The following is an 18,245-nucleotide window of genomic DNA, read 5'->3' as shown; positions in this document are numbered from 1 at the left end:
ATTCACTCGTCAAAGAAGATTAACATAACTAATTTGTAAAAGAATCAGAAGTTATAACTTGAAGAATTACTGAAGGTTTCTATATGGATTTGCATTGGTCTCCATGGAGAGAGCAATATCTCTGGAGTGGCCAATTCATTGATACAAGTCACCATTTTATTTGGAACTCTTGAGTTAGCCTCTAGGGATATGTCATTTGGCTATCCTTTGCAATTGTACATAGTATTTTTCATTATCATCATAATTAAGTTAATGCAGTGTGATTTCATCAAATGAAAAGCTGTACATTCCACCTTACTTAGCCGTAAATTTTCATTAAATCAATTACTGTTACCGTTGTTAATTTTATCAATATTGCTTATGAGTTGAGCGTGCCTGTTAAAAATTAGAAAATTACTATTTGAGATAATAGATAAGATTTTTAGCCTCTATATCACTGCGCACTCCTAGAACCCCGGACACCAATTGCATGGCCACGCTTCATTTTGTGTCAAATTCCTTCCTATTATTATTATTATCAATAGAAACAAAATAAGTATAATTAAACACAGTTATTTTACCAACGCCAAATTATTGTGTTCCAAGGGAATTTTTTAAGCTAATCAGAGAAATGCCTTTGATCTCACCCAAAGATGTTGATACTTCAAGAAATCATAGCGTCTCTACCAAGGAATTCTTCAGAGGTAACCAGTCAATACTTTCACAACATTAACCAAATCAATGATCATGTTATTCTAGTCACAAAAATAATCTATGTTTGTTTGATTAAGAGAATGACATTGTTGGTTGCTGTTACAGGAGGAGAATTATCTAAGAGGTCACCAAACTACTCGCCGACGTCGCTGTCGCCGTCGTCTCCTTATTTCTTGAAGCACCAAGACCTGGAAGAAGACCATGGCCTCTATCAAAAGAAATCAGTTCTCACCAAAGTGAAGGAGAAAGCAAGGAAGCTTAGATATAGCCTCAGCAAGAGAAGAATAGAGGATAATAATAATAATAACATTAACAATGTCACTCCTTCATGGGGTGTCAGCTTAGATGATGTGGAAGAATATGCTGATGCTGAATACCTTGGAGCTCCTAGTATGTAATAATAATAAACATCATTGAATTCATCAACAATTGTTCAAAGATTTTGACTATAATGATTTGTGTCAATTACTTTACATTTCAGTGTATGAATCAGAGGTGGCACCTGAGATATACAAAGAGAATGCAAGGCAGCATCCAAGAGCAGATCCAGTAATATCTGAGAAACATGTTTTGCATAACACTGCTTCCTTCAGCACAATAAGGAATGAAAAAATAGCAGAGAAAGTTATACCAGCTTATTCCAACATGGGGTCTCCTTCGTCGGCTTCATTCACATCGTCGTCGTCGTCTCCTCCTCCGGTGAATATTTCCACCACCAAAAGTGATGCTTCAGTGATATATGAATCAACAAGTCCTAGGAAAGCTCCTTCTAATAATGCAGGTATGATGGAGAAGGTGATAGGAGCTGTGAACTCTTTGCTTGGGAATGAGGAACCGTCACAACAATGTGCCACAATCAAAACTACTCCCACACGTGAAGGTATATATATCACCACTTCTTCGTTATCTTTCTCATGAAATCACTTCTCCCACAAATTTAATCTATATCTCTGATACGTCTTTTCATACAAAAGTCTCTTAAATTTTTATATAGATAGATAAAAAGAGGCACATAAATAATTACATCTATAATAATCTCATCCAGAATAATCCTCTTTATGATTTGTGAAAATTTGACATCTCGATGTATCTAAATACCAATTATATTCAACTATATTAAGTGATTAATGTATCAAATTTTTTAAGTGACAGGTATTGTGAAGTAGAACAAGTGAATAGCACCATCATTTATCTTTACTATTCCTCAAAGTTTCATGCAAACTATTTTGCTGATACAAGAGTAGACAAATTTAATTTGATTGTTCCATAATTTTGCAGTTGGCCAGGAAGGAAACCATGGAAAGATTGTGCAAGCAAATTAGAAGTCCTAAGAAGAAGATGTAGTTTCAACATTTGTGTATATGCCAATATGGCTATATGTAAGAATGTATACAATGTATACAAAGGAATTCTTCAAATTCAATATTTTTGTTTAATTAGCTTCTAGAAGTTAAGTTAAATTTAATTAGCTTTTACCTTCGATTATATCTGAATGAGTTATATCTATTATTATCACTAGTGAATTAATACGCATTTTATTGCCTATTAGCCTACATTTTTTTATTTATTTATGTTTTATGTTATAGTTTAAAAATAATCAATATTTGTGGGTTGAAATATTATAATTAAAATAAAAATAAAATAAAGTAAATGTATTAAATAGATCGAATTCTTAATTAATAAAGTTTAAGATATGAGTTAGTCAACAAGAATTTAATTACTGGCGTTGAACTTACAAGAAATATATAGCCAAGTTATTGTTAAACAAATATTATAAGACGGTTTAAATTTAAAATAAAAAATCGCTTGTATCCGAAAAAAAGATGAAGGAATGGAATAGTGAACGATACCATCTCATTCATATTGATAATTAACGTCTTCAGTAACATTATAACTTGAGCTTCCTATACATATATATTAGTTTTTCACTTTTTCCATTTATAATTCGGATATTGCAATGACAAATTTAGAGCACTTTTAGAAAATAGTAATGATAGCGAAGATAATAAAAAATTAGCCTAAACAACTTAAACTTGTCTTTTCAGCATTTATTAATTCTAGTGATAATTAATAAATATTAAATAAAATAAATTTATACTGTTTAAATTGATTTTTTTTTATCTTTCAAACAATATTATTTAAAAAAAATGGAAATGGTAGGAGCCAAAGGAAAAAAAAGGAGTTAGGAAAAAAAATAAAAACAGAAGCTATCCATCTCACTTTATGGATTTTCTGTTAACAATAAACTTCAAATCTTCCTTTTCTTCTCATTTTTTTTTTCTTTATGATAAGTGAAGATGAGATTTCTTATAAAACTTTGTACAAAGTTAAAGGCACGATTGAAAACAATAAATAAAAAAAATATGTAATACTTTAAAAATGTGATTTTAATTAATCTCTTTTACTCTTAACAATGTAAGTAATGATGATATATAACTAAAACTAGAAAAAGAAGGAAACTAAAATTATGTATTAGACAGCTAATAAAGAAGCAAACACACTATCCAAAAACAGGAAATGCTTGTTTCCCATTTCTCCTCCATATTTTCCGGTGGAAAAAAAAAAGAAGAAGAAAAGGATGAAACGGTAAAACTTTGACTGAGAGAACAAAGGCTATAAGGGACACATCGTCCTAAAACAAAATAAGAACCATCCAAAAATAGGACAAACCGTTTTGGTTTGAATTCACACGTTTGAAAAACAGTTGTTACGTTACTGAAGGAAGGAAAATCAGGTATACCACCTTTGCATATTATTCTTTTCTCTTGTTATCATCCTTTCTTTTTTGTAACGCTTGAAACTGCATTTTGTAGTGTGAAGCTAAAAGTGATTATCATTGGAGTCATTGTATGTGTCTGAAGTGTTATAAGCTTTTGCATAACAAATAGAATAACAAGGAGAAAGATAGAAGAGGATCATTAACATGCAGCTCGATAAAGAAGATTTCATGGAAGAAGAATCATCATCCCAAACGTTTGTGATGGAGGACAGAGGGAAGAATAAGACGATGATGATAAAGAGAGGCAGAGCAGGAGGAGGGTGCCCAACAAGGCTACAGATGCATGCGCCAGCTTCACTTGAGATTGAAAAGGTGATCGGCAGCCGCCCTGCTAACCCGTTTGGCGAGGCTTCCAAGGCGATTCCTTTGTTATCGCCACTCATCCTATCGCCGGAAACTACAGCTAAACAATCGATTGAATCATCACAGAATAATAATGGCAGCAGCAATGATGAAGGTAAGAGAAACAGCTCATCCTCAACGTTGAACGCCGGGTGGGAACATCCAGCTTTCGCTTCATTTCCTGAGCCAAATTTGTGCAGTGTCTTCCAAAAGCAATGCGTCTTTGTGAACCACGGCCAATGAATATGATAGTATTGTACTATAGAGTGCATTAGTCTTTGTCTCTAGTTTGTAGGGTTTTTGAAGGAGGGAGGTGAGGACCTTTCTGCAATTTCAATGAATTTCTTATGAATGCATATAGTATTTAAGGTTGGTTTAAGATGGTTATACTATTGTCGTTGTTGTGTGCTTCTGAAAAGACACGTATTGCAAGGCACCCATATCAATATGTGAGTATTACTAGTATCCATTGTCTTGTGTTAACTCGCTGCTTTTGCAAACAGGTATGGTTCACGACTCACGAGACTCGCAGATGGTAATTTCTCTTTTTCTTTTTATTGAAAGCGATTGTCATAAGAGAACGTAACAAGTCTTTTATAAAACGCCACAACTGCTGCAAACTTACAAATAATATAAGATTTATATACTTGTGAGAATTTGGATAGCGAAGACGAATACATACAAGGTACATACATCAACGATGCAGACATTGAAAACATACTACAGTCATTAATCATCATTAATTTCTCCTCTGAACACTAACAAGCTTCTTGTCTAGCCTATTGCGATTAAGCCAAATCCCATGATTATCATACAAATCAATTCTTAAATTTAAACAATTATACAGTACTAAAGATCTACGTACTTGAAAACGGTGATGCCTCAGTACCTAAAGGCCGAAAATTGCTCATCCTTTATGTACACTAGTCAACAGGCCAACATCAAAGAATAGTCTCCAAGGCATATATAAAATAAAGGATTCCTCTCCTCCTCAAGCTTTCGACTAATTATAATAGAAGAAAGATTACAGTACACTCATCAGCGACACTGATGGCTTACGCTTAGCACCAAAGCACACCCCCCCCCCCCCCCCAAAAAAAACACTATCAGAAATCAAATTCCCCTGTAGCCTGCACAAGTGTAAAGTAGAATTCATAGTAACATTCTGAAAAAAAGTTGAAAGGAAAGGATGAAAAAATGCCGTTATTTGTTTCTCCTTAAAGACAAAGGTACCTTATTGAAGAGAATGTCCTTATTATTTATGTGCATGATGCCATCCTTTAGTGTGCATTTCCACCGGCTCTTTGTACGTGTCACCTATATTTGTAGTGTGTGTAAGATTTTTATTCACAAAAGGATTCTACAAACCCAAACCATTTATATCATATTTCAACAGCACTCTATCAAATAAGCACTCGTCGTGGATGAAGATTGGGTTACCTTGTCAAACTGGGCCAAAACAAGATGATGTGTATGTTGATCCTCTCCTTGGTCCAGATCATCAAAATCATCATCATCATCATTCTCATTTAATGGCTCATCATCATCATCGTCTTCTTCTTCATTATCATTTGCCACCTCATTTTGAGCAATGAGAGCAGGGGTGCTTACTGGTACCTCTAATAAAAAGGTCAAACATCATCAGCAATACGTATATCTTGAAGATAAAACACTAATATAGCCATGTTCTCAACATACCAGGAGGAGCTGGCGTATTTGCAATGTTGTAGTCTTCACTCAACACTCCTTCATAGTTGTATATCTGCCACATGATTAGAAGAATCATCACAGATGATTAAATAGAACATGGTGAGGAAAGTGCCAAATGAAGCACGGAATGAATTACCAAAGAAATAGAATTTCAGAATCCAATATTACTTATTTCCGCTTATTTGGCTAACTATTATCAGCCACCAAAAAGTAGCAAACAAGTGTGATATGTATCATTGTCAAGTATATAATTAATTCAGGTTCCGAATTATATTACGACATCCACCATCAATTGAAAATTTAACCACCAAGAATTTGATCTGCTTAAATATTTCCTCAAGACTACAACTGAAGTCCTGTATTTGGCACAGAAACAGGGAAAAGGAACTCATATTTTCAATAAATCAAAGAGAACTGTGCATGCAAATTTACAACTTCCATTGCTACTTACTTATAATAACTTACCAAAGATCAGCGAGTCCCCAATCCGATCAAATTAAATTAGACAAGAAGTTACTATTGAAACCTTACTTTAACATTGTAGAGAGTTATTAAATGCAAATCTGGGGTACATATTAACAAAGTCTAAAAGTACAAGACCTATGCATCCTTTTCCCCCAAAGAGTTAGAGTGCAACAGAAAACTAGAATAAGTAAACAACATAATTAATGCATATGCTGATGTAAAGGCAAAGAAGAAAAAATAATTGATCCGAGAGCATCCCATTACAAGCTCAGATCATAGCAGAAAGGAGACCCCATAATAATAATAAAATATAATATAATAAAAAGGAGAAAGTATCTCTACTCACATTAGGAGTAGAAAGCATATCATCATCAAAAGGAATTGGTCCATCAAGTTGTGGAATCCCAGAAGTTGGCCTCTCTGTGTTAGCTGACATTTTCTCTCTAGAAGTAGTTTGATGTGCATTAATGGAGATTCTCCCTCCACATACCTGAAAAATTGATGTTCAATGCAAATCCTATATTTAATAAACTGACAGAAATAGAAATATCTGCTAGATAGTGTTCAACCATTTTTTCTCTTCTTGAAAGCTTTTTGAATTTCAACCTTAAGTAGGGAAAGATTTAAAACTGAAAACGACACAGGCTCTTTTGAAAAGAATAGATTATTGTGAAAACCAACAGATTAATTTCGGTTAAATGCCTAACACATTACGTGTAGCTCTAGTTAAATTGTGAATTGTCCATCTTATAACTTTTATTCATTCAGTATAAGTCATAAATTACAAACTCATTACAATAAAAGCAGAAATATTAAATATTCAAAACCAGAAGGTTGACACTTACAAACAAGATGCAAAACCCACCATAAATAAATAAAATTATACTGGCCAATAGAGAACAACATGTACCTCAATTTCGAAAACTCCAGATGCAGAATCTCCAGCCCCATCCTGCTGGGGTATATATCCATCAGCATTGTTATAATGTGAAGACAAATCGTCGCGTTTTCGCTTTCCCATGGAGGCTGTGAAGAATTCCTAGGTGTTTTTCAAGCATAAGAAATATCCAAATGAGATGATCATATATTAACTCTTTAAGTTCATATTTAGCATTAAAATCAGCCTGTTAATATATATAACAAGACAGGAATATTTGCTGCTTCATACAAGAACACTAGCATAAGATCCCTTCAATTTTTACCAAGGCACAACAATTCTTCTATAATACCTCACTGGCTCCGCTTACCTGTGTCAGAGGTTGATTAGAAGTTCCTCTTTGTGCCTCTTCCCGTCCTTCATCGTAAGCTACAGTAATACACATCGTCATTACATTACACAAAGCCGTATTAATTTTGTCCCAAATTTTAAAGGGGACTCACCAACATTAACGTCAAGTGAAGGCCTCTGGTTCATCCAGGGTGAGGGAGACTGCTGTTGCTGCAAGATTTAAGGACAATATGAATGCACTAAAATTTAAAGATGCACTTACATGGTTTAATAACAAGGGAATAGCCAGTGGCCATCAATTGACGCAACTGAATAAATGGAAAACAGTAATTGAGAAACTGAAGAAATGAGGAATTTTTTCTGAAATTTTTATACAATGAATGAATCAATCTGACAAAATAAGCTTTACCACGTATGGACTAGATTGTCCTCCTTTTATATCAGCACTTCCTCCTGTATCATTTCCAGAAGTGTAGTCGCTCGGTCCAGTAGGGATGTTATACATAGAGTTATCCACGGTTCCTGGTAACGGGGTTAGCATTGGAGTTTGTAGAGGCGTCTGCAAGTTCAGAAAAATAGAATCACATAAAATACCCACAGTTCCCGACTCAAAAATCACATTAAAGGCAACTTAAACCTTAGCATAACAAAATTATGATTATGGTATTGGTCAAAACTCACAGGGGGAAAAAGCATTTCAGCAGTAGGAGTTTCGTACTCTTCATTCCCTTCATAAGGCACATTAAGATCATGAACCGGAGTAATTGGACCACCTGGCGTTGGTTTAGCTCCATTGGACCTTTCTATGGGAGCAACAACAACACCAGCTTGTATCATCTTTGATTCCCACAACTAAATAAATCATAAAACAAAAAGTAAACATCTTAATAACAATAAATAAACTAAACAGGAATATGATAATTGATCGGATCTAACCCTAAATCAACCAGCTCCAGCTCAGAAACAAAATATCTTGCAAACCAAATCGAAGATACTTCAATTGAAGTACGAATATCATTCATGTGATAGAAGAGAAAGATATGGAGGAAGCAAAATAAGAAATGGAGAGAAAATACGGAGTGAGAGAAAAGATGAGATTACAGCTTGGAGCTCCTTGAGAACTTCCTCGCCGGGGCCACCGTTGTTGATGAACTCGTCGCGAACCTTGGTGACAACATCGTCGATAACGTTGACGTAGACCTGGCTGGTGGTTGCGGTGGCCGCCATCACGGAAATTTTCTAGAAGCTCTAAGGGTGCGCGAGTGCGCGCGTATTGTAGAGTGTCCTCTCCGATTGGGTCTTCTTGCTCACCGATTCGAAGGAATTGGGAGCTCAGTGGAAGAAACGGAGAGGAGTCATGAAAAATTGGAATGGTGTTATAGGGTTTGGAGAGTGTGGAGTGGGAACTGACTGAAACGGCGAAGAGAGAGAAGAATGTCGATGGTAAGAAGAAACGGAGAAAGAGAGTGAGAGAGAGAATAAAGAGAAAGAGGAATATAAATAGGTTTGCATCCGATTTTTAAAGATAAATCCACGCGTCAATATATGCTTCCTTCTTTTCTCATCTTTTCCTCGCTCTCTCTATGCTCTCGTGATAATTTGGTAGTGACTAGTGAGGGAGAAATGAACTGAAAAACTATGTATCCTTCAAAACATTTTAATATATTAAATATAATTTTTTTAAAAAAATTTGCATTGTTATCTTTGTCTAAATCCTAAATCTTACTTTTATTACCTCCTTTTGTGTACTTTTATTATCCCTTTTGTAGAAAAAAAAAGTGATTTTTTATTTTTTTTGAAAATTGGTAAACTATCATTTTGTCACCTGAAAGATTTTAGGTCTACAAAATAATTATCTAGAAAATTGCAATTCATGACTCCAAATAAAAGATAAAAGTACAACAAATTTCACCAACTATAATTGTAATTGATTTAAAGTTCATTAAGGATAACATGCAAAGTGTCTTGTAAAATATAACGTGCCTCAATGCTCAATGGTATGTTCGTTAACGTTAGCACCTAAAAGATCATGGTTAGTAAAAAGTAAAAAGAGTAGAATTTTTACAATTTTGAGAGGGCTATAATGCATTTTTTTAAAGAAAAAACTATTTTATCTGAATTAAAATCGGAAAAAAAGTTATTTATCCTTAAAAGTCTTATTAATAACACAATTACAAATTATGTTCTTCAAATCACATCACTTCTTTGTTAATCTTTAATATGAGAAACTAATATTCATGATAGTCTAAACAGAGAGCAAAAGTATAGGTCTACAATTAATTCAAGATGTTAAATATATTTGTTTCCATTTTTTTTTAAATATTTGTTTCCTATTAAATATAAAAAGGGTTAAATTCAACCAAATGATAGTTATTCTTTTAAAAAAATGTTAGGAGACAAATATTTTTTACCATATTTTAGACTAATATCTTATTTTTATAATATTAAAATTTAGAATTTAAATTTTAATATTTAAAACTTAATATTGACCAAATATTGACAAAAAAAATAAATTTTATTACATATTGTTCTTTAATAATAATAGACCAAAATCATAGTTTCCGAACACAGTCATCACATGCTCTTGTTCATGTGTTGTTCAATCAAGCAATGCCTTGTGCAAGTTTAGAATCCAGACACATCATGGTTTGAACTTTGAACCAGGCCTACATAAATTCCATTATTATCATACAAAGCAATTCTGAAATTAACCAAAATATCTATTTATACAAAAGCCGAAGAAGGAACTACATACATAACCAGATTTGCACTTCAGGAAATGCTGAGTACCTAATCATCTTTAAAGGGGGAAAAAAATTGCTCATCCATTATGTACAAGAGGCCAACATCAAAAACAATTGTCTCCATTCTCCTCCTCAAGCTTGCAATTAATAATCAAAGGAAGATTACGAAACACTAACTGACACCTATTATAACCTAAAGCACTCCAACAAAATCAGAAATCAAATTCCCCTGTCGCCTGCACAATAAATAAAGTAACTCATCATGACAATTTGAAAAACTCGAAAGGTAGGACGAATAGAATATCGTTTCTTCCCCTTATATAATATTACACACCTTATTGAAGAGAATGTCCTTATCATTTATGTGCATGATGCCATCCTTTAATGTACATTTCCACCTGCTCTTGGTACGTGTCACCTATATTTTAGTAAGACTATTAGTCACAAAAGGATTCTGCAGCCCCAAACCATTGATTATGCAACTCTAGCACTGCATATATAAAGAACACAAAGTGGAGGAAGGTTGTCAGTTGTCACCTTGTCAAACTGGGCCAAAACAAGATGATGTGTATTTTGATCCTCTCCTTGGTCCAGATCATCCAAATCATCATCATCGTCATCATCATCATTCTCATTTAACGGTTCATCATCATCGTCGTTGTTGTCATCATCATTTACTGCCTCATTTTCAGCTACAAGTGCAGGAGTGCTTGCCGGTACCTCTAATAAAAAGGTAGATCATCATCATCAATATTTGTGATTGTCATTACCACAAAAGAAATCTAAGAAATATAATTAATATTTCCGTGGTCTAGGTATACCAGGAGGAGCAGGCGTATTTGCAACGTTGTAGTCTTCATTGAACACTCCTCCATAATTATATATCTGCCACAGGATCAAACAAATCCAGTAAAACCGGTTGAATAACGAGACATGGTGATAAAAATGTCCAATGAAGCATATGGAGTTTTCAGATAATTGCCCATTCAACCAGGACCTTATCTTATTTCATGCCTCTAATAAATTGACATGCCTACATATTTCCTCAGAATTGCAATCAAACTACTCTTTTTAACAGCTAAGAACCAGGGAAAAGGGAGCTAATATTTTTCACACTAAAAAGTGAACACAGGCAGCCATGTAAAATGTGAGTACTTGAATGTATAATTATCCTTGCTACCTAGCACCAAACCAATCTGCTGCTGAGGGGATTATAAATGAGATTCCGTAAAAAAAAAAATTAAAAGTGGCTATTAAAACCTCCTTTCAACATATATTATTGGTTAAATTGCAAGAAGATGCCTCTCTTTACCAAAGACCAAAATTTCAAGGGGTCATATCCATTTTTGGCACAAAAGAAAGAGAACAGAAAACTAGAATAAGTAAACATCTAAATACATAACTCAAATCATAACAGAAGAGAAGGAGAAAAGTGTGTCTACTCACGTTTGGAGTAGAAACCACATCATCATCAAAAGGAATTGGTCCATCAAGTTGAGGAATCCTACAAGCTGGCCACTCTCCATCGGCAAGCATGTTTTCTTTAGTAGTAGTATGATGTGCATTAATGGGGATTCCCCTTCCACATACCTGAAAAATTGACCGTTCAGATGCAAGTCCATGAATAATAAATAGATAGAAATAGATATGTTGTGTACATGTACTACATAAAACCAAAAGAACAATACACAGGAGTAGAGTAAGAAGCTGACAATTGAAACATTATGATAAATCCATAAGAGGCTTTGAGTAAATATTCATACTGCTGGCCATTTTGAGAAGGAAAATTTTGTATCTTAGCAAAGAAAGGGATTTGGACAGAGCCAGGAACCCAAGCACTAACCTGATATCTCTTCTCGTGGTATTATGTTTATTGCATACATGATTTCATCCACAATAAAACATAGACCATTTTGGTTTCTGGTGAACTAATATAGTCTTCAACAATTTTTCTATTTTAATTGAAGGCCTTGATGTAAAATCCCAACCTTAGATAAGGCAAGCTTTAAAGATGAAAAAAACACAAGTTTTGGCGGTAATAGAGTGATAGACAGGCAATCAACAAATTAACCGCTGTTTAATGTCTACCAACATGTAACCTTGATCCGTTCAGTTTAAGTCAAATCACAAATCAAGAAAATAACAATGGGAAGATTATTTATCTTTTATTTAAAAATGAAAAAAGAGCTGACAACTAGCCTACTTACATCATTAGTCAAGTCACAACAAAACTAATTGCAAATGACAGCATACATAAATAAATAATCAAATCATGCTGGCCAATAAGAAGAAAAACATGCCTCAATTTCAAGAAGTCCAGATGCAGAATCTCCAGCTCCATCCTGCTGAGGTAAATATCCACCAGCATTATATTGTGAAGGCAAATCATCACGTTTTCGCTTCCCTGTGGGTGCCCTGAAGAAGTCCTGCATGGTTTTTTCCAAGCATTAACAATATCTAAATGAGATTTTCATATTTTAATCTTAAAGATCAGAGTTAGCATTCTAGACAAAATCACACACAACATATATGATGGCTTCATCAAAAGAACTCTACCATTAGGGCTCACCAAATTTTAACAAAAAGGCACAAGCATTCTTCTGTAATACTTCACTATAATGCGTACCTGCGTTGAGGGTTTATTAGAAGTTCTTCTATTTGCATCCTCCCGCCCTTCCACATAAGCTACAATAATAAACATCATCATTATTTTGCAAAGGAGTCCAATTAAACACTGTCCTAAATTTAAACGGGACTAACCAACATTAACATCAAGTGAAGACCTCTGGTTCATCCAAGGAGAAGGAGGCTGCTGCTGCTGCAAGATTTAAGGACAATATCAATGTACCAATAATACTACTAACAACAAAATATTCATGTGCATCTAATAACAAGGTCTTGGCCAATGGCAATCAACTGCATAAACAGAGAATAGTGATGGAGAAACTAAAACAATGGAAAGTTGAAAACACACATGGGGAAATTTTTTGGAAATTTTTTATATAATTAACTATGGAGTTGATAAGACAAAATATCCGTTACCATGTATGGACTTGGTAGTCCTCCTTTTAAATCAGTGTTTCCTCCTGTATCATTTCCAGAAGAAGAGTAGTCGCTAGGTCCAGTAGGTATGTGATACATAGAATTATCCGCAGTTCCTGGCAAAGGGGTTTGCATAGGAGTTTGCAGGGGTGTCTACACATTCAAAGAGAAGCCCGTATTAAAACCCGAAGTTGTTAACTCATGAAATCACATTAAGGGATACCCTAGAAGTAAAAACTTATGATTATGGTATTGGTTAAAACTCACAGGTGGGAAAAGCATTTCAGCAGTAGGAGTTTCATACTCTTCATTCCCCTCGTAAGGCACATTAAGATCATGAACCGGAGTAATTGGACCACCAGGGGTTGGCTTAGCTCCATTGGACCTCTCAATGGGACCAACAATAACACCAGCTTGCATCATCTTTGATTCCCACATCTAAATACATCATCAACATAACTCAATAACAAAAAATAATACGAAATCCATAAATAAAACTGAAACTCGAATAAATGATCGGATCCAGGCCCTAAATCAACCAGCTGAGCAACAAAACCTCTTGCATACTACATAAAATCATATTTCAAGAAAGTACGGATCCCAGTCATGCAATTACAAGGAAAAAAATCAAATCAAAGAAGATATCAAGATTTCAGAATAAGGAACGGAGAGAGAAAAAAATAGATGCAGAGAAGATGAGATTACAGCTTGGAGCTCCTTGAGAACTTCGTCGCCGGGGCCGCCATTGTTGACGAACTCGTCGCGAACCTTGACGATGACGTCCTCGATGACGTCGACATAGACCTGGCTGGTGGTTGCGGAGGCCGCCATGAGGGAAAATTCTGGAAGGTCGGGGTGTGCGTGTTATCGATCGCGTCTCCTCTCAAATTTGGTCCTCTTGGCCACCGATTCGAAGGAATTGGGAGCTGAGCGGAAGAAATCGAGAGGAGAAATGGAAAATTGAAAAATGGAAGGGTGTTGTAGGGTTTGGGATAGAGTTTTTGGAGTTGGAGCTGAGTGGAACGGAGAAGAGGGAAAGGGAGAAACAGAAGAAGGAGCAGAACAATGTCGATGGTATGAGACAGAAGAAAATGGAGAGAGAAAGAGAGAAAGAAAGAGAAGAATATAAATAGGTTTGCATCTGATTTTTCAAACATCAATCCACGCGTCACATATATGCACCAACTTGCTCCTCCTTTATCTAGAAATTAGTTTTTCACCCTCATTTCTTGTATATTTCTACTTTTACCACCAATCAATCATAAATAACGAAAAAATTGTGCTATGTATAAATAAAAAATTAATCACCTAATTATTCGTATAAAATATATATTAAATTATAAAATATGTGTTAAAATAAATTAAATAATATAAATATATTAATAATTAATTTTTAGAATGTATATATTATTTTTATTATGAAAATATTATTTAATAAAAAAAATATCAGTATTTTATAAATAAATATATAATTTGTTATTATCAAATTAAAAATTAATTATGCTATATATATATATATATATATATATATTAAATTAATTATTTATTTAAATATATATTAAAATAATTAAATAATATATAAATATATAATAATTAATTTAATAACTCATTTTTTATTGGCAATTAATCACAATCTCAAGTATATGTATACCTAAGGATTAGTAGAATGCATGAACATATTGTTAACAAGTCAAATTTAATTGCTTGAGCCGGTATGTCTTTTATAAAAAAAAAGTATAGGTAGATAATAAGTTTAATGAACAATATAGTTATATATATGGTATTTTTTTTCTATTTATATTTTTTATAATTTTTATAGAGGTGTAGTGTATTTTTTATTTTATTAGGCTAATTTTAAAATTTATTGTTCACATTGTTTACAAAAATTATTATCTACCTAACAAAATCGCTTTTATATTCTTCTTTCTTTGCAAATTATTTCGGTAAAAAGTTATATTTTGATCATATAATATTATTATAATAGACCTTTGAACATACCGATTTTTTTATTGAAATAAATAAAAAAAGATTATTTCTTTAAATACGCATACATGAAACTGATTTCGAAAATACGCAACTCTATCTCATGTTAATCACCCATGAAATGGGTGTAGCCACCAATTCCTAGCAGTCGTCCACGAAATGGAGACATGACCTGACAAAAAAGGCGTTGACCTCCATCTCAACCCTGGCATCCGCGAGATGGACCACATCAGTAACAAAATGGCCATGTCACTTGCGGCGACCACGAATTAGACCATGGCGTGTCTGGCACACGCGAAATAGCCCATCTCTTTTGCGGCGCCCACGAAATGTGCACACCAATGACAGCAGTAACAAAATCGTATGGGTTTCAGGTGAAGGCTGTAAGGTTCCAGTGCTCCAGTCCCCATACAAGCATGCATTAGGTGCATGGGGTGGCATGGTTGGGGTTGATGAATTGATGTGTATATAAAGGGGAGACGGGTAGGGGATCAAATGCAGCATGCATTGAAAATTTGTGGAAGAGAGGGTTAAGAATTATAAACCGTGGAAAAGAGATCTAAAAAAAAGTGTGTTTTGGTTAATAATTTTGTGCTGTGGTTTGATTAGAAAAGTGTAACATGGGCGATGGTGGTGGTATTAACGTGGAAGAAAATCTTAATCGGTTAGATGAAGTTCACATTGTCGCGCATTTGATTCATAAGATTAGTTTCAGTGATCATCTGTTGTTAATTTTGTTATTAGTCTTTATCATTATTTAATATTTGCTAGTGTAAATTTAAGTGTGCTCTTCCTGTTTCAATGTTGTAGCCCGCATGTGTTCTGACGTCGCATGGCACACTTGTTGATGTTTTCACATCGGAGCCAGCAGATCCAAGCATGGATGTCAGGCGGCAAAGACTTGAACCATATTTACGACGAGCAAGATTTTATTATGCGTCATTAATAAAGCGTTTTGAGTATGACAATCCACTGATAAGTACATTTGTTGAACGATGGTGACTCAAGACACACACATTTCACCTCCCATGGGATGAGTGTACCATAACATTGGAGGATGTGGCAATGCAGTTAGGGTTACCCATTGATGGCGAGACTTTGTACTCTAAGGTCATGGAGCAAGTTTCACCAGAGAGATATATGGCAATGGTGCCATGAGCTACTTGGTGATGTTCCAACCGGACATGTTGGGACAACAAAGTACAACATAAAGTTAAAGTGGATCAAAACTCGTCTTCAACAGATGCCGCTTGACGTACCAGATGATGTCTTGATTCAGTATGCCCGTTGTTACATTTTGTATTTGTTGGAGGGGGCGTGCTACTGCCGGACAAGGCCAACAACACAGTCCACGTTTGTTACCTACCTTTGTAAGGCGATTTTGATGCCATCAGCACTTATAGTTGGGGTAGCGCATGTCTTTGTTGGTTATATCGAGTCATGTGCCTGGCAACAGATTACACCGTCGAAGGTATGGCTAGCTATCATACGTTGTTAATGTCGTAGATTTATTACGGCCTATCATTCTGGGCACTAGATGTGGCGACGCCGCATAGTTTTCCATTAGCAACAAGGTGTGGTATCATGTGGCCTATCCTGTTTAGTTTCCTTATGTCATAAATTTTGATTTGTTGTTCAGTATACAACTTATTTGCACGTACTCGTTTTCCATCAGGTGGGCGGGGAAGAAGGAATACAATGACTACGCTGAGCAACGCCTACTTAGGCACCGCCTGAGGTTGGACAATCTGCAAGTGGATGAGGTACGGTCTATCCTTTGTTGATATTTATCTATGGTGTTCGTGTTAATATGTGTTTATGTTATAGTCCTCTACTTGCAGTTTAATTGGTTGCCATACATAGATCCTCGTATTCTGTTGAGAGTGCCTGCTGAATTTCTCGGCCATTCTCATGGAAACTTTTACACCTTAGTTATACCTCTAATATTATTCTGGTGGATTGAGTTCCTCAATATCGACAAAGTGTTGCGTCAATTTGGGGGAAAACAAGGACCGCGCCAACCCTCCCTTGAATATCGATACATTCCATCGACAGTCGGCCCGAAACGATGATGGGTGGTGGCCCGTCCGCATACCACCAAGTTATGATGTTCGTTCATTCAAGGCCGACGTCTTTCATTCATAGGGGCTGATCTTGCCGTGGAGAAGGCCGATACAGGTCATCCTCACCGTGATATTCGAGCTCCTTCACGTGGGACAGGTGGGAGATTGGGTCACGACAACCATTAGTGGAGTCTACATAGTATTTAGTTTCATGTACTTTGTATTTCCTTGTGATGTTTCATATAGTTTAAGTTAGGTATGTTTGGGTTATATCTATTTTATTTACTTGTTTTTTGTTGTTTCCACATTTCTATAATGATGGTTACTTATCCAAAATTCGTTTTAATTAACATTGAAAACATATGTAACATAAATTCAATGTTGTAAGCTTAAGGAAAGTAACAACCAACAATAAACATGCTTCATTATAATGTAAAATACAAAGCGACTTAGATGAAATGGCATAACTGGAAACATGCAATACTAAGTAGAAGAAATATGCGGACAATTCCGTCTTGTATGACCCGGTTGTCTGCAAAGTCCGCAACGCTTTCCAAGTCCCGACTCTACCTTGTCCATCTCATTCCTGGTCCTCGTCAACACCGGACGTCCTTCCATTGTTCATCGGAGATGGGGGTTGGGAACGACGCGTTCACCATCGTATGGTGCCCACAACTCCTTGTTCGGCATTAGAGGAAATTCCATCTGGTAAACCCGGAACACGCTCTCAACATAATACACTGCCATGACATAACGCTGCCAATCAACCCTTGCATGTGCACATGCAGCCAACGCATGAGCACATGGATAGTGCAACGCCAAAAAGTATCCGTAGTCACATCTGCCATGTTCTAGGTAAACCGTAAACCACTGTACCCCCGACGGCCGCTATCTCCCGACTGAACAAGCATTTGGGAAATACCTTCTCTATTTGCCAGTATTGCTTTCTACAGAAATTGTGAAAAAACTTGACCACATGCGATCTGCGACTGTGCCTCTCGACCCTTCTTGACAAATAATGCATTAAGACGATGGTAGGTAGACTTCACAATTGCACATACCAGAAAGTTGCGAGTTTTCTTGAGAACTGAGTTGATATACTCCGACAGATTGGTTGTCATGTGACCGTATCGACGGCCCTCATCACGATGCTATAACCACTTCGGCGGCTCTAACCCTCAGATCCAGGCCATCAT

The 18,245-nt window shown here is 35.4% G+C and overlaps 2 protein-coding genes across 6 annotated transcripts; both read right to left on the bottom strand.

The window, feature by feature from the left end:
* Positions 1 to 4,435: 4,435 nt before the first annotated feature.
* Positions 4,436 to 8,828, bottom strand: LOC112706671 (transcription initiation factor IIA large subunit). Of its 4 annotated transcripts, none has more exons than XM_025758093.3 (11): positions 8,319 to 8,828; positions 7,899 to 8,069; positions 7,627 to 7,776; positions 7,370 to 7,427; positions 7,237 to 7,295; positions 6,900 to 7,028; positions 6,336 to 6,479; positions 5,513 to 5,576; positions 5,255 to 5,433; positions 5,048 to 5,131; positions 4,436 to 4,944 (listed from the first exon to the last, which is right to left on the bottom strand). In XM_025758093.3, the coding sequence occupies exons 1-11, from the start codon at positions 8,442 to 8,444 to the stop codon at positions 4,921 to 4,923; spliced, it is 1,188 nt and encodes a 395-aa protein (XP_025613878.1). In that variant the 5' UTR covers positions 8,445 to 8,828; the 3' UTR covers positions 4,436 to 4,920. The 4 variants fall into 4 exon arrangements, with proteins under 4 accessions (XP_025613878.1, XP_025613879.1, XP_072057036.1 ...); XM_025758094.3 differs by having other exon boundaries at positions 5,255 to 5,424; positions 8,319 to 8,744; XM_072200935.1 differs by having other exon boundaries at positions 4,935 to 5,131.
* An 885-nt stretch (positions 8,829 to 9,713) lies between these two features.
* On the bottom strand, positions 9,714 to 14,188 carry LOC112706670 (transcription initiation factor IIA large subunit). Of its 2 annotated transcripts, XR_003155829.2 has the most exons (12): positions 13,709 to 14,188; positions 13,271 to 13,441; positions 13,004 to 13,156; positions 12,722 to 12,779; positions 12,588 to 12,646; positions 12,262 to 12,387; positions 11,408 to 11,551; positions 10,783 to 10,846; positions 10,499 to 10,683; positions 10,296 to 10,379; positions 9,973 to 10,197; positions 9,714 to 9,883 (listed from the first exon to the last, which is right to left on the bottom strand). XR_003155829.2 is itself a non-coding variant. In XM_025758092.2 (11 exons), exons 1-11 carry the CDS (start codon positions 13,832 to 13,834, stop codon positions 10,174 to 10,176), a joined length of 1,194 nt encoding a protein of 397 aa, XP_025613877.1. In that variant the 5' UTR covers positions 13,835 to 14,188; the 3' UTR covers positions 9,714 to 10,173. The 2 variants fall into 2 exon arrangements, 1 of the variants encoding a protein (XP_025613877.1); XM_025758092.2 differs by having other exon boundaries at positions 9,714 to 10,197.
* Positions 14,189 to 18,245: the final 4,057 nt, after the last annotated feature.

Source organism: Arachis hypogaea, chromosome 8 (assembly GCF_003086295.3).
Source record: "Arachis hypogaea cultivar Tifrunner chromosome 8, arahy.Tifrunner.gnm2.J5K5, whole genome shotgun sequence".
NCBI classification, from domain to species: domain Eukaryota; kingdom Viridiplantae; phylum Streptophyta; class Magnoliopsida; order Fabales; family Fabaceae; genus Arachis; species Arachis hypogaea.
This window is presented reverse-complemented; position numbering and strand designations above follow the sequence as displayed.